Below are 17,166 nucleotides of genomic sequence, written 5' to 3' on the forward strand. Positions count from 1 at the left end.
GCCCCGCCCCTCCCTGAGCTTGGTTCTGCTGGAGGTTTCTTCATATTAAAGGAGGTTTTTCCTTCCCACTGTCGCCAAAGTGCTTGCTCATAGGGGGTCATATGATTGTTGGGTTTTTCTCTGTATGTATTATTGTAGGGTCTACCTTACAATATAAAGTGCCTTGAGGCGACTGTTGTTGTAATTTGGCGCTATATAAATAAAATTGAATTGAATTGAATGTAACTGTCACGGTCCTAAGTCTGTGACTCAGTGTTTTTCTGTTTGTATTAGTTATCTTTGATTTCATGATGTGTTTTGATTCTCTTGGGTTTGATTTCTGTCACTAGTATTCCTAACTCCCTAGGTCATGGGTCTGCAACCTTTTACACCCAAAGAGCCATTTGGACCCAGTTTCCACGCAAAAGAAAACACTGGGAGCAGCAAATACTTTTTGACATCTAAAATGAAGATAACCCTGTATATATTGTTTTTTACCTTTATGCTTTGTGTGAACAACTAAGGTGTGTTGCTTATGAAATCCATGAAGTGCTACAGAGAAAATTACATTTTATTTATGTAATCAACACATTTTGAACTCTTAAAGAAATATAACAAAAGGAAAGACACCAACCTGAACTAAAATGATCCATGTAGCAAACAAAAACTGTTGTCAGCCACCACCCTTATATCGCCTCTGGGCTGTTGGAGCCTTGACCTGACTTTTAAAAAATAATTGGTAAAAAAGCACTATGCTGCTGAAAAATTAAAAATAGATATTTGCAAAATTCTGCCTAAATATGTATTTTACCAGGTTAATGCGTGCGGCGGGGCGTGGTCTGCAGCGCCGCTGCAGGGGATGCGGACGCACCTGAGCCACACCCGCAATCACGCCTCGCTGCCTTTACGTCTGCGCTATCTGTGCTGTTGTGTTGGTGGTGGTGTGTGTCGGGCTGTGAGCTGCAAAGCTACAGCCAGCTGTATGCGTACAGCAACCGTGTGTGAAAAGTGGTCAATAAAGAGATGCTGAAAAGCGTGTTCATGCAAACATCGTCGGTCTGCCGTGATATGTTTACAATAAGACTTATGGTCCCGAACCTCTGCGCACAGCGTCTGCTAATCGGGGCTGTACGAAGTCAGTTTACGCAGGACTGTAAGCTGTCATCTGTGAGGCGTGAGCGGTGTTTGTCTTTAACATAGTTCACGGTGGAGAATAGCTGCCGACATAATGTGGATCCGAAGATCCATAATTGACCTACCTGGGGTTGAAAGTCTCGATAAATGCACGGCGTTTCGGCGGGTATACTGGCTTCCGCGAGTGTGACGCTTATTTTGAGCGATGAAAAAATAATAGAATATAATTTTATTTTTATATTTCAAAATCACAATAATCTTCCAATTTAGAATTATAAGTTAAAAAAAGAACTAACATAAATAAAATACACTTCAGCTAAATACTAATTTATTTTCCCAAACCACGCGGAGCCGCAGTATAAGGACTAAAGAGCCGCATGTTGCCGACCCCTGCCCTAGGTCCTTGGCATTTCTTGTGTTCTCCTTCTTAGGTCGTGGTTCTGTGTTACTTCTGTTAGTGTGTCCCCTAGTTTAGTCCACGTCTGTTCAGTTTCCTGTTTTACTTTGAAAGTCTGTGTACTATATCAATGTGTTGAGTTTTGCCTCCCCTTGTCTTGTCATGTCTGATGAGTCCCAGCTGTGCTCTCCTCCTTTCCCTGCCAGTTGTTGCGTCCTCCACGTTTGTTGTGTGTGTATTCATTGTCGTCTACCTTCAGCATCTCCAGTCTAGTTAGTTTAAGTTGTTGTTTATGTATCGCCAAGGGTGACTCACCAGCAAATAAAGCTGTTTAAGTTAATGTTTTGTCTCCGAGTCCTGCACGTGGGTCCAGCCACTGACAGCCACACAACTCATCGTGACAGTAACATACAGTACTTTAACACTCGTCCTCATCTCGACGGAGCTCACATTCCTGCAACTTAGCTTTGGCCATTGCACACGCTCGGATGAGACGGATTTTACGTGACTTTATTGCGAATGAAAGGAACACAAGTTTTACAGCCACCTTAAATGCTGGTTTGTTTTGATAAGCTGCAGGGTTTGCACACACGATGCAAAATGACACGCACGCTTTTAGTTTCACTCTGAAAAGCGGCATATTAATGCTGTGGGGCTCTTCTATCACCGCAGCAGCGCGACCATGTCTCAGCTGGAAGATTTGTATCTGACAGCAGACATCAGGTTTGGCTCTCGGCCAGCATCCTGTGTATGTCCTCTGCCTTCCTGTCTGACAGGACTCTGATTGTTTTCCTTTTATTTCTGTTCTTTTTTCTTCTCTTTCTTCAGCAGTTCTAAATACAGATGCAAGTTCGGACACCAAGAATAAGTGAGACACTGCAGACAGCAGCAAAGTTATTTAGCTCACATTCCAAGTTTGGATAAAGAGCCGGAGTTTTTGCATACAGACAAAACTAGAAGTATAGATTCAACATAGGATACTGGTCCAGTGTCTGATTCACATAGCTGGACTTGGCGTATGTGAAAAATGAGTTTATCTATTTGATTTCTTTTCGTGTTATCTGACGTTTACTGGGGAGGTACCGATTATCAGATTCTGAGCTGATAAAATTTCTGCAGATTACTGACAGTCGTTGTTTTTACCCCACTTGTTCCAGGAAAGGAGAGGAGTACTCCTTTCTCTTGAAGTGGGTTGAGCTCTCTCACCAATCTCTGAATAAGCAATCAAACTATAATATAATCACTGGGTCAAAGACACAAGGACCTCAAACTCTACTGAACACATCTGATAAACGCCAGCCACTGCCATCAAACCTGACGCTGTTTTACATGATGCATTTCTAACTTGCAGGAATATACTTCTAAACAGAGCCAGTCGTCACCTGATACTGGCCTATCACAGATATAAACTGTGTGCCTTGAGTTCTGTGGGGGAAAGGGTGATCTCAAGCAGAAAAAACACAACTTTCATGGTTTCTTCAGTCGGTTTGTCAAGTCGATTCCTCAGTTTCTATAACACATGTAGCAGAGCATTAGGGCCGGCAACAGAACAAATATGTTGGCCATCAGCAATTATAAGGCTAAAAGGCTACCTTGGATATCACACTAAGGAAGCTAGGCATGTGTTTTTCGTTACACCAGCATAACCACTTACTACTCCTCGCTCACGTGCCTCAGCTTGCCAGTTTCGTCTCACACAAACTGCACGCCTCTCAGAACAAAAGAGAGAGAAAACAGTCTCAGACCGAAAAATGCACTGACTAAAGGCCTACACCCTAGCTAACCACTCACCCATTTGGTACTGTAGATACAGAAGAAGCCACCACATGTAAGTGATTTAGTTCTTACCAAGCTCTTTGATGTGTAATACGAACTGGTGCCATCACAGACCACATCAAAGGAAATCCAAATAGGCTCCAAAGAAGTCACCTGTTAGTCCGGACATGCTGCCGTTTGTAAGGCCAAGACAGATTAGCATCCAGCTTAGCACGGCCCAACCAAGAAATGAAGGGTAAAAACCTAGTTCAACTGCTTGCTTGAACTCTATACTTTTGATTATTCGAGTTGTGGATAATAAAACAATGCTGATAAGAGCAGTGAGAGTGGAGGAAAAATCCAAAACAAGCTAAAAGATGCTAAAATACTTCAAAGGCCAAAAGGGTGCAGCAGAGGTGCTTGACCGTGCTTCCTATTTTACAATCCATCCATGCAACACGCAGCAAGACAGAGGCCCATCACCAGTAGGTGATGTTATGGCTAATTAGGGTAATAGTGGAGAAAACAGGAAGCAAGAGATGGCAGAAATAAAAGCTGAAAGGTGCTCAAGCAGGCACCCGTATGATTTCCAGATTTGCATCTAAGTCTACCCGTTACGCTTGGTTTCTAACAGTGAATCATTTTTTGCTATGAGCACAGGTCAGAGCACGAATGTCGGTGGAGGCAGACATGCGAGGGGGCAGCATACCAAAGAAATCCACACCGCTCTTTGCCCCCTCACGCCGAGGCCACCACCACATCACATGCCCTCCACTGAGGGAAAGTCCCTGAAATCAGAGGGGAGTGCTTCTGACGTCCAATATCTAACTTTAAATACTTCTTAAATTTATATATATAGATGCATTTACCCTGATTTTTTTTTACTGGGAACTCTGCTGCTAACGCATGAAAGCTCCAACTTCTTCAGGTCTAAACAGGAAGTAACTGTGTGTAACTTCCACAAGTAACTTTTCACTGAAATCATGTCAAATTTTGCATGCAAAACTTGTAATGGTGAGAAAACTACAGGGACAAGTTTAGGCATCTGTGAAGGTCACAGCATTGACCTCTTCCTGTATTAAGGCGACAAGTATTATCACAGCACAGTCCCATAATAGAACGAGGCTCTCAGCCTTTTATTCTCGAAAGCATGGAGGTGAAACTGCCTTTCATGTTGTTTCACGAGGATTTTTAAGGTAAAGTCAATCAGACCAAGCAAGCGTTTGGCTTTGAGGTTAAAACAGATGCTTTTTAGAGTTTGCTGTAAAGCCTCTAACCATTTCACTACAGTCTAAATCTCGCTACACGACAACAGCAGGAGAAAACAGAGGAAGTGAGATATAAAAGGGGAACCTAGAAATTTGTTTTCCTACACACATCAGTGTTTGCGCTTTTTTATTCTTTGCTTGTTGGCTTGTAGTGATGCCTGTTGCATCTGTCACACAGGGGTCACCCAGCCAAGAGCTCATGTAATGCCAGCTAGAGGATCAACACCTTGAAGTGTGGTGTCGGGGGACAACAATAGCTCCCTGTGAGATGGGAGAGGGCACAGTTCTGCTACTGTAGGCCACTCGCAACAGGAAACACTGTACAGCTGAGTACAGTGACCTACATCTTCCACCAAGGCGCTTTCTGCACAAGTGAATCAGCTTACAGTCAGCCAGTGTTGTCTGCTTATGAATGAATTATCTGGAACGTACTGGTGTGTGCATTAGCGAGTCGAGACTGTGAAACAAAGGTTTGTTTCAGCCTCATCTCTAAGTTAGAGGACACTGAAATGAAAAAGCAGAGATTATTCAGAGAAGGTCATTAATATGCAATAAGAGGAATTTTAACAACGACTTAGACACAGAAATCTAAGACATCTAAAACAAAATCTAAAACAATAATTGGTAGTAAAGTTGACAGGAAATAGCAGCCTAACAATGCCCTGATTACAGTGAATCAGGTCATTGATTGTTTCTACACTCAAGTCCAGTCTGTTCTCCACCATGGCTGCTGACAGCGGGCACGCTAGAGCAAATCGTCCGGCTCAGACTTCTAGTGACAGCCACAATAATAAAAAGGTTCGCCCTAAAGCCACAGCCACAACAGGAAGCATGGTGGCTAAAATTTTAAATGCACTCAAGGGGTCTGTTTGTTTGGTGAAAGGCCTCATTAGGTTGGATCACCACCCTAAAGCCCCCAACTGAGAGGGGCAGCAGTTGCCCACTTTTGAGAAAAGCCAAAGGGCCAACTTTTGTCAGAGCAGTGCTGCGACTGTGGCTTTGTGGCTGAGATGAGGTGTTACCTATGACCACACACCCATGTGTTTTTTTGGCAAAGGGATTTCACACCAAATACACGCTGTAAACACAACACAGATGGAAAAATACCACGCTGTGAGCAACAATCATACACTTAAAAATGTTTTAATAAAATGTTAAAGTGATCCAGGGTGATCGTGGCTCAAGAGTAATCCGGCAACCTTCCTTGTAATCGGAAGGTTGCCGGTTCGAGCCCCGGCTTGGACAGTCTCGGTCGTTGTGTCCTTGGGCAAGACACTTCACCTGTTGTCTACTGGTGGTGGTCAGAGGGTCCGGTGGCGCCAGTGTCCGGCAGCCTCGCCTCTGTCAGTGCGCCCCAGGGTGGCTGTAGCTTGCCATCACTAGAATACCTGCTTACTGCCTCGCTAAAGTAAACAAGCGCCTTCCCTCCAAAACCGGTATATCTCGTCAACACTAATGATCCAGTTAAAGAGGTGCAAATTGGCCTTGTCGTTGGTACAAACCTAAGTTAGTCATGCCTAATTGATAAACACACGCCTAGTTGTTAACTTTCTCTGGTTTGGTGTGTGATACATGGTTATTTTACACAACCATGTATCTTCCGATGTGGTTGTTTAAGACATGCGAAGTTACTCACTGCATCAGTTAGGCTTAAATAACCTGTTGCCTGCTGAAACAAACTAACTGAAGTAAATATCCAATGTGAGGGTTTTAATTAGCTTAGTTAAATCCAGCTGGTGACTTGTAGGAAATTTAGAGTGAGCAACTTTTACATTACACAAAGTCATTTGATCCATTTCCATCACACAAGTTTTGATTAGTGCAGTACGGAAATGTGAAGTGTTCAAAGGATCATTTTGGTGGAAATCTATCAGTGCACTAAGTGGGCTGGTAACAGTACTACTTCTTTTTTTGGCCCAGAGAAACCCTCCAGAACAGTCTGTTCTTGTCAAAAAAAAATGGAAATGGCTTTGCGTGTTGAGCTGTACTCCACAGAGGAACATTATGACTTATTTCACATTCACGCTGATATTTTGTCATCAGTCCCTGAACAACCCCCAAATTCGGCCGTCTTTCCTCGAGTGTGCGTGTTAGTCTGATAGAGAAGGGGCCAGCCGGCAGCGGTGGAAGCAGTATAAAATGCAAACTGTCATGCTTGGCGCAGCACTTGAACCAGCACTGGCAAGATAGGCAAATGCCAAACCTCCTTTCCAAACAAATCTCTTTAACAATGCAGCCATAGAGCTCTGAGATAACCAATGTCACCTCTGATTTAGCCATATAAGCAAAGCGATACAGAGCAAACCTTCTCCAAACTTGTCCAAGCTTTGGGCATGACAGAGATCTAATCACAATTGCTTCAATACATCCAAGTCCGTAATTAACCTCAATCTGTAGGTTGGAAAAAAGTCTACACTAAATGGGATTCCTGTATCAGATTCAGCGAGCAGCCACATTACTTCAACACTGGATGCTCCTTGCAGGCACAAGGGTTTTGCTTGTTGAAATGCCAACACGCTAAATACACAAAACTATTAAAACAAGGGTAGACCACATTCACTGTACCGCTCTACAGAGTGTGCTCGCAAACACCTCTTCCAATTTTACTGCATCTTCTGCTGACTTTCCAAAAATCTATACCCAGTTTGCTTCCAGTGATGATTTATGACTCCTATTGTTTAGACCTGGTGTGGATTTGGCCTGTGTTAGAAAAACATGCTGATTTTGGATAGATTTATAACACACTAGATTCTCCTCATAGCTGAAAAGGCCAACAATGAGGAAAAAGGTGTTGTTTTACAAACAAAGCACTGCAGGACATTGTACTTTTACTCATTTTAAAGACAAATGCGTCACAAAAACCATTGTTCACTATGACCTTCAACTCAATTTGTGTGTCCCTGGTTATCTGCAACACCACTGTTGGTGATTACTAGTTCAGGCCTAGTTTCATCTCCTCTTTTTGTCTTTTGATACAAGTTCATTAGTAACTTTAAAATCACATAATTATAAACTTCAACAAAGATGCTGGCGCTCAATATGAAATCACCTGGCTCCTCGTACACAAATATGCTCACGAGCTATTAAATATATGCTCATGATAAACTGCACACTTAACCACCGTCACTGTCAAATCAATTTCTACTCTCTGAGTTCCTCTGGGTTTGTCTTTGGGAATCACAAATCTCTAAGGAACCCATCTCTGGCCAATCAGAAGTTAAACCCGAACCTTTTGGACTACCTACCTCCACATTGGAACAGTTTAAAAATAGCAGACTTGTTTAAATCCTCAGTTAAAGACACAAAAAAAGCAATTCACCACTGCTGATAGAAAACACTAAAGGCTTTAGGCACAGGCTTTATATATGCCTCGACAAATATAAGTAGTAAAAACCTTTTATGTAATAACATGCTAGGACAATATGTACAGTATAAGTGGTTATATATTTAATGAGTCACTTCCCTAAACAAACTTTTGGAGTGCCTTAATGCTAAACTACAGTTTTTCCATTTTGCATTTGTAACGATCATGGTGACAACGGGTCAAGTGAATCGGGCCCCAGTCTCACGAGACTGCGTCGCTCGAGTGACTAGATGGCAAACAGCTGTCATGAGGGAAAACGAGTATTCCCAAAACAACCAGAGTACTGCGGTCACACACATCTCCTTCTAGGCTCAAAATGGGAATCTGGTCACAGTCACACAGGCCTAGAGAGCAGACGTTGACCATCTGACAAACATCACTAGGAGGAAGAAGTTTATTTCCCAACTGGCTTGTGAGTGGTTGCTGGCTGCAAACAGACTGCTGCAGTAGATCGCGTGCAAGATGCACTTTTTAGTTTTACGACCGCTCGGTTAATAGTTTTTAGACAACTAGGCATCTTCCATGGAAACTACAAATGTTACAATGTGTTAGCAAGCAAAGCTATCATAAGAATAAAATGTGATGCACCTTTGTTTTGCATCTAAGCATTTTAAATATTCATTAAAAGTACATTAAAAACAAGGACATTTGAGGGACTTGTTAAACATACAAATAGAAACTGAGATAGGTCATGCCTCAGGGAAAACAGCGGGTTGTCTACCAATTGTCAGCCTAGCAGTTTCATCCCAAGCCTCGCCACATCCTAAGGTATTCTTGGGAAAGAGACTGAAGCTAAAGTTATTTCCACTGGCAGGCAAGTAGTTTGCATAGTAGCTTTGCCACCGTTAGTGTGTGTAAATGGGTGAATGACAAATGTATTATTAATGGTTTTGAAGAACCAGTAAGGTGAAAAGGAGCAATGGCATATAGCATGTGCTTTCCCTCAGCTTATACTATCGAAAGGCCACCTTCATGGAAAGCTGACCTTTCAATGAAAAGCTGACCTTTCCACAGTACTGAGTGGGAAATGGTTAGCAGTGTGGTTTTGTTTCCTGTCACCACCGTCTCTATATTCATTCGTTTTCTTGTTCATGGGAAGAGAGAGCTGATATCATCCCTTGGTTCGTATTTACACTGTCATGCTGCTGTGGAACAGGACCTCTGTGCTTTTGCCTTATTAATCAATATACTGTAAAGCCCCTAGTTGATTTTTCAGAAGCAGCTTGACACTTGTAAACAGTCACGAATGCTTAACAGCTGTCTGGGGCATGGTTTATTACCTTCAGGAGGTTTTACAGACATGCACGGATGCACCAGATGAAATAAAGATATAAATTAGTCTATTTGCCTTTATTTATGAGGCTTTTTGTGTGTTTTCAATTGAAGCGCCTAGCAGTGTTCTGTTAACATAGCACAGAGCTCATTTTGAGTTTGTGCAAACGCCCCTAAGTGCAAAAAGTCAAAGACAAAGCCCAAAAACTAACATTTGAAATTGAGCTTCATGTAGCTTCAGAATTGTAATAACAATTCATGCTAACATTTGGCTCAGAGACAACTTTCCACTTTAAAATCTACCTGTGAGGGTATGTCAGAAGATGCAAGTGAGGAATATAACTAAACTAGGGTGGAGTTTAAGGCTACAACGCATAACAAAACATCAAATATTAGCTGTAAAATGATATGCTTAAGTTTTGGTATTTGGTAAAGGATTATCAGATATGTAGGGCAAGAATCCTAACCCCCATCTCTGAAATGGTACAATCCTGTAATTTCCCTGTAAATAGACCTTGTTTGGATTCTTTGTATTAAGGTTTTCCGTGGGCCGTCACATGGATAATGGTTGTTGAGTGGTTCCTGGTGGTTGCTACCTGTTGCTGGGTGACATCAACAAAAAGGGTGTTGCATCAAAAACCTCCTTGTGATTGCTTTGGTTGCTAGCAGACTTTTGCAATCACTCCCTTAGTTAACATGGAAGACTCCAGCTTGCCTGCAGTGCTTGCTAACTTCTAATCAAGCGGTAGAAAAACTTGAAAATGAATATCAGTTGTGCCCCAGCGCTGCAGTCAACCTATTTCAAAAAGGTGCAACTTTTACTTCGAAGGCAACCAGTCCATTTCCAACTTGTCACATAGTTTCACTATCGCTCAAGTAATAGCTAGCAAGCGTTTGCAGACGTGTCACCATCTTCCATCCTAGAATTTACAACCATCTGCTAAGGACTGAAGCAATCCCAAGGAGGTTTTCTCCAACCAGTCGAGAAATACAATACATGCAAAACCTCAGTAGCCTTAGCTTCTCTGATCTGATTATTAGTTCATGACTTTTAGCTAACTTTAAGAAAATGTTACTGCTGGGTTAGTTAGCCAGTGTTATACCTTTTTATACTATTTTTACTACAAGCAGTTAAACAAACTGCTGAACAGTAGCATACCAAAATTATAGTTTAGCATGTAGAATTACAGTGGTGGACAAGTTAATGCCATGTAGTTAACAGCAACAGGACTGCAAAACTTCAAGAGAGATATGACTGAGTTTATTTTTCAGTCAAATCTGTTGTTCATGCCTTTGGACGCTCACGTTACCAGACTAAGTTTAAGGAATAGTTGGACATTTGTGGAAATTCCTGTATATTTTTTGCCAAGAGTTAGGATTAAGGTTGAATCCTGTTTGTCAGCCTATTGACTGTCAACTCATAGCTTAGGAAAGTGGGAATAAACAGTCTTTTCAAAGCGAATTCCCGTAAAGAGCATTTTGATTTGAATTGTTTTGTGTTACCAGTAGGGTGCATAACTTGTTAGAGTTCTGATGACAAAGCTCATTTGAGCAGGCTTAAGAAGTCTGAAGATAGTCAAAGTGACAAAACATCGATTAACTTTGATTGCCCTGACCATATACATGCTCCAGAGGTTTCCCAACAAATATACTTTTGTCAGATATTTTGTTTTGGTCTAGAATGACTTGGTTGATTGTTAATCAAACCATTAATACATGCCTGAGCTTGTTCACTTAACCAGATAAAGAAATATCTGCTTAAATTTGTCTTTTGTCTGAATGCATGTGTGGGGGGATTTTTCTGCAGAAAATTAGGAGGAAACAGTTATCCCACTCTCATCTGTCAGCCAGCAGCCTGTTAGCACATAGCTTCACATGAAGCCTGCATAATGGAAACAAACAAACTGAGTCAGTCCAACGGTGACATAATCCTGACATAATTATATCTTCCTTGATTAAATGTGTACAAAAGTGGACGGTAAAGGCTCCCAACTATTCCTGGACATTCCACCGACTGCCTGGCAAAAGGTCCCACTCAAGAGAGTGAAAAAGGAGTCTTCTGAAAATGTTAAAATACTCCTTTAAATGCTCAGTTCAGTTAACAGAGACTTACCACAAACGGTCAAGGATCAGCACACAGCCATAAACAATTTATGCTGGGATGTCCCAATACATTAGCAAGGACACCACAATGAAAGTATCTATATGAACTTATTCAGGTATAATTCACCAGATGCCTTCAGTATAATACTGCACTCAGATCATTGTCACTTACATAATTATTAGGTTCCAAGGGGTTTCCCAGTGAAAGCACTACACAAAGAACAATAAAACAAGTGCTCCACCCCCTTAGTAATCCAACACTAACCACCACTAAATATCTTATAATGTAGCTTACTAATTTGCTCTCCAACATGAGGCTTCAGATTCAGTAAGGTCGGTTACGTAACACTGAAATGTATATTTGCTCAAACAGCAAACACCTATATACATATATATTTACCTGTATGTCAAGTGCCTCCAGAAACAAACAGTTATGTCATTACACAGGTATGCAGTCAAACCAACCGGTGTATCGTTTTAAACTTGACTATAAAGGCCCTAAAACAAGGCCAGGTGCTGCTTATTAGCTTCAGCATCCCTTTCAGTCCTTGTGTCAAGGTAACTCTAACAAACAGAGAAGGAAATAGCACAAGGCTTTTTTATAATGCTGTCAGTTCAGGACAGTGTGGTGTATAAAAAAGGGCCTGGTTCCAAATATTGCCTGGATGCAAATTGATGGAAATCCTGCTCTAATAAGGTTATGTCAACAGTACAGTTTAGCTGGGGAGGGTTTAGTCACCTGTGGCCTTCTGGAAATGATCAACCTGGCTCAAAACACACAGCATTATAGAGCTATGCTGTGCATTATAACACCATAAGGGCACCTGTCATGTCATCACAGCAACCTTGATGGCACGGATGTGAGTGCAGCCTGCATTCCTGTCATGTCACGCATTCCTCAGAAATGAACAGAAAGGATAGGAATTCAAAAAAGAGAAACAGAGACAGAGACAGAGAGGTGACAGTCGACATAATATGCATCACTTCCATTAGGCTGCTGCGCAGGGCATTCCTCGGCTTTCCCAAAGGGAGACAGAGGGAGGGGAGGGGTGAGTGTGGGGGGTAACACTGTACATGCGTAAATAAATTAGAGAGACTTGTGTCCGACATGGACTGCGCTTACCTGTGGTGGCTACGTTTTGAGCATCAGACGAGCGGCTGGTTAGATCATTCGAGTAAGAGCACTCCAAGCAGAGTACCGCATAGATGACGAGTCCACGTAGCAATACATTCACTGCCCTGTGGATGTAACTCATTGTGGAAATGAGGTGAAAATCTAGTAATCCGTGGGACTGACAGTGTAGATGGAGATTTAAATCACAGGTGGTGGTGGGGGGAATACCCCAGGAAAAAAAAGGACAGACTGGTGAACACAGCCAACGATTAAAAAAAACAGTAAAAATAATAATCGAGTCTTTTTTTAAAGCGGAAAATATGTGGTGTCACAACAAAAAGGCACCTGAACTTCAAAAGATAACAACAACAATAATAATCCTGCAGTGGACTAACAGCTAAAAACAGGAGCCAGTCACTGACTGCCGGCACAAAACCTCACAGGAGCGTGGAAAAAGCCCACGAAATAATAGTTCATTGTTCGCCAAACTACCCTGAAAGAAGCCCTTCTTTTAAAAAATAAATCACTTTAATAGCCTCTAATGGCTTTACTGGCTGTTTCAGAGGGGTGTCTGCTGGGAGGCAGGACAAATGACAACCCCATATCCAAATCTATGCATTCAAAAATATATATTTATTTATGTATATGTGTTAGCTACCAAACACGACCAGGTTGTGTAGTAGAGGGAAGCACATGCAGCCTATGTGTAGGAATTCCCTATCCAAAACAAAACCAGACTCAAAAAATGGTAGCAGCCGAGGATATCCGGGAGCTACAGTTAATGCCAAGTGCTCTGTTAAATCCTTACGTGGAGCAGTGAGTTGGAAGAAAATAGTCTCTGTACTTCCACGTATAGTATACAAACACCCGAGACAGCCTCAGCATATTGAACTCGCAGTGTCTCGTAGGTCCGCCTCTTCACACGAAAGCAGCAAATCCCACTGCATCAAGTAAAAATATTAGATGTAAATATAAATATATATGCGCCTCTTCTTGCTCCGTTTCCTGTCCCTTAGTCCTTCTCCGACCGGTATCTGTCGCACACGACATCCGCCTACTTTCCAAATGAAGTTTTTAAGTCAGCTTCTCATGGCTCGGCGCGATACTGTATCCCCCTCCAGTCATATCAGCTGCTCGCCGGCTGATGCAGACCAGTAGGAAGGGAAGCCGAGCGGGGCGGAAGTCGGTATGCAAAATGGTTTGACATCAGGAACCGGGGGAGGAGGAGGGAGAGAGAGGAGGAGTGCCGGGAGAGGAAGCAACGAGGGGGGGGTGAGGGGGGTTTAATTTGCCCCATCCACTGCCGCGTGCAGGTCACCACGGGAGGGATTTGTTTTTGTTTTTAGGGAAATTCAGCGAAGCTTGCCGAGCCAAGACGAGCACCGCCACCCGGTTGCACCACCCCGGTGTTACACGCAGAGGTACCCGCTCTTTACTCACTCCCTCGGGCAGTTTAAGAGTGGTTACGGAGGAGCCCTCCAAAGAAACTTTGGGGTTTTTCTCGTCTCGGTGATGCCCGCCTCATTGTTCTCCAGGCACAGCCAAGTTTTTCTCCGTGCTGAGCGCTCTCATTGGTTGCGCTGTCCCAACATGGCAGAATCTGATTGGATGCCTCCCATGGCATCTTTTTTTTTGTCTCTTTTGAGGATGTTTAGCGCGGGAAACAAAGCGACGTTAAGGGATTATACTGGGTTTATTACGAGTAAACTCGGTGCTTTACTGAGAGGAAAGTGGCTGCTACTTCTGTTTCGGGAATTTCTACATTCACATCCACAAAAATGTACTGCCAAACTAAATATTGTAACAGAAGCAAAACGAAATATTGTAACAGAAGCATTTCATTTATTCATCTTTATTGACTGGAGACACTCCATTGACCAACGTGAACCAAACATAAGTTGATTTAAGTCGAGTTTGTATTTGCTTTTTAATGTACTTTTCCCACAGAGAGTATATGAAAGCACCCTAATAATCCCATGCAAGAGTTTAAGATGAACAAGTAAAGGTTAAATTTTGGAAAACGCACTGGCATAAAGTATTTGGGGGTTTTTTTTACTCATATTTGTCACATTTATATGATTCAGATCATCAAACATATGTTAATATCATACAAAGAAAAATACCTGATGATAATCCTATTTATTAAAGGAAAATTATCCAAACCTACCCAGCTTTGTGTGGAAAAGTAATTACCCTTAAACTTGGCAGTAAGAACTACAAGGTGACATGAAGCAACAAAGCAGGTCTAGACCATCACATTACCACCATGTTTAACTGTTAGGGTGTTATGTTCTTTTAGTGAAATGCTGCGCTAGTTCTGTGCTACATGTAACAGGACCCAGACTTTCTAAAAGTTTAACTTTTGTCTCATCAGTCCACAGAATATTTCCCCAAAAGTCTCTGAGATCATCAAGATGTCTTTTGGTAAATGTGAGATGAGCCTTTGTGGTCAGCAGTGGTTTCCCCCTTGATTCTCTCCCATGGATGCCATTTTTGCCCAGTCTCTCTCTTATTGATGAATCATGAACTCTGAACTTAACTGAGGCAAGTGAGGCCTGCAGTTCTTTAGATGCCGGTCTGTGTTCTGGCTGGCCGGCCACTCCTGGGGAGCTTCAATCGTTTTTGGAGATGTATGGGTATAGATATGCTGAGAACAAAATCCCGTCTTATTCACGAGTATTTTCACCCAAAAACCTGGCTGGTGAAAGCGAGCGCAACAAAAGCACTCATAAAAAAAACTTTATCTGTTGCAAAAGATGGATCGTAACAAAAGATTAGACCTTTATTATTCCATGTTATTTTTCCCAGTATACTATTTCCACATTTACTCAGAATGACATGCTTTCGCATATCATACTCTTTCATTGCTCTTTTTGTTGTCAGAAAATTGTGACATGCATTATACCTTCCATCAGGCTTATAAATAAGATTTTTATTGTATGGAATTGTAATCCAAGCGGTCTAGCACAGTGGAATGTAAGGCAGGCTGTTTTAGTGGCCATGGCCTAAAACTCTAACCCCATAAATGTTGAGTCATTTCATATCAGCAGTAACAAGAGCACAGAGCCAATTCATGCTGCTGTCCAAACACTTATTAAGCCCACTGTACTTGATACGGCTCTCAACAAGAAATCTTTCAGCGGCGGCCAGCCTCGGTGCTGACGGACACAAGGCACGCCGCCCTGCAATGAAACACTTTAGCCACCAGGAGGAACTGCTGCGTGAGCGAGCTACAGCAGCAGGTGATGCTCGTCAAGAGTAACAGACTTGCGGGAGGCCAAAGGAGGTGTAACGGCTGATAAAAGAGTGAGCCGTGGGAGTCCTAGTAAACAGGTGGCAGATGCAGCGGAGGCCAGGAGAGCAGGAGACGAAAGAGAAGAACAGCATAATTCGATACGAGCCCGCGGAGGGAGGGAGAGGGGAGGAGAGTAGCCAGCGACCAAGGAGAAATGGAGCAGATGCCGCATGTAGGAGGAGGGAGAGCAACCGGGTCCCTCGGTGCTGCTTCCTGGTCACTTTCCCATTCTGCCCTCTCTGCAAATGACTTATGATGAGAGTCCAGATTACAGTACGGCATGTCCAAATAACTGGTCCCAAAGAAGCAGAAACCCCACAGAGGTCGACATAATTCACGACTTTACAGGATCACAGAGGAAGAAACTCACCAAAATTAGATTTTATTTGAAAACTGGTGCAGAAAAAACACCAAAAACACGATCTTGACACTGACTGGCAGAGAATACTTTGACCCAAGTACAGACAAAAATGGATTTGACTGAATTAAAAAAAAACTGCATAAATAATTGAATACATTCAGGAATTAAATACATTATTTAAAATTTAAATACATTAATAAAGCACAGACAATGGTGTAAATTAAATACTGGCACTGAAGGCGCTAAACGTCTCTTAAGGGTGCAGTGATTTGCATTTCCTTCCTTATACAATAAACCATGTACGTACGCAGCAGCTTGTAATTACTGTATATATGAGCAACAGCGTAATTCAGTTTGTGGCTTTCTTTCAACATGCTGGTGCAGACTGGGGGCGTCCCGGTCTCCTCGTTCATCTGCATCGGCATTATTTAATAGCGTCGTAACAAGCAGGAGCCACAGAGCGGAATAAATTGCATGCGCTAATTAACGTTTCATTAGCCAAGCTTGGAAACGTTACTGTTATTCTCTCTCGCAATACAATCGCTGCTTCGTGCAACATGTCTACTAATGAGCTGATCCAACCGCTGCTGCCTGCGAGTGTGTGCGTGTCTTCTTCCCTGCAGAGCATATGGCTTAAGGAGGCCAGCTTAGCCTTTTACTAGCTTGTAGTCTACGCTTATATACTGTACAGCATCTCATAACACGATATTTACAGTTCAGGGTGCATATGTGCTAAAGGTGGCTTTGACTTTCTCCTTGGTGAGATGCGGTGTGGAATTGAACCGTCTGTTAATCGGACCGTTAATCATGTCGGTGCGGGTGTGGCGTAGTAGCTAAGTGGCACTTTATCCCTCCCGGCGATGGTATGCGCGTAACACGGCCCGTGCTGCCGTGTCAGCGTTCCTCACATGGCCGTGGCAAACAGAAAGACCTGGATGAGCGGCATGACCTTCAGAGTTGAAAGGTCAGCGAGGACAGCCTGCAGTGAGTTTGTCAAAGAAAACACAAATAAGAATTCTGACCTCATTCCCCATCTCACCTGTGTGAAGCACACCCTCTCCCCCGCCCCACTTCTCAACAGACAAGAAAATGCAACCACACAGATCCGACACGCATAATAATGA

The 17,166-nt window shown here is 42.6% G+C and overlaps 2 protein-coding genes across 3 annotated transcripts in view; both read right to left on the reverse strand.

Moving 5' to 3' along the window:
• stim2b (stromal interaction molecule 2b) overlaps positions 1 to 12,815 on the reverse strand; it is a 58,911-nt gene extending 46,096 nt beyond the window's left edge. The window contains exon 1 of the mRNA XM_085155515.1: positions 12,396 to 12,815. Within this exon, the coding sequence (XP_085011641.1) occupies positions 12,396 to 12,528 (133 nt within the window). The 5' untranslated portion in view covers positions 12,529 to 12,815. The remainder of the gene's footprint in view (positions 1 to 12,395) is intronic.
• A 135-nt stretch (positions 12,816 to 12,950) lies between these two features.
• Positions 12,951 to 17,166, reverse strand: part of tbc1d19 (TBC1 domain family, member 19) — a 31,347-nt gene continuing 27,131 nt past the window's right edge. For both annotated transcript variants that reach the window (XM_085155517.1, XM_085155516.1), the window contains one exon: positions 12,951 to 17,021. In XM_085155517.1, coding sequence (XP_085011643.1) covers positions 16,947 to 17,021 — 75 coding nt within the window. In that variant the 3' untranslated portion in view covers positions 12,951 to 16,946. The remainder of the gene's footprint in view (positions 17,022 to 17,166) is intronic.

Source organism: Neolamprologus multifasciatus, chromosome 3 (genome assembly GCF_963576455.1).
Source record: "Neolamprologus multifasciatus chromosome 3, fNeoMul1.2, whole genome shotgun sequence".
In the NCBI taxonomy this organism is placed as follows: domain Eukaryota; kingdom Metazoa; phylum Chordata; class Actinopteri; order Cichliformes; family Cichlidae; genus Neolamprologus; species Neolamprologus multifasciatus.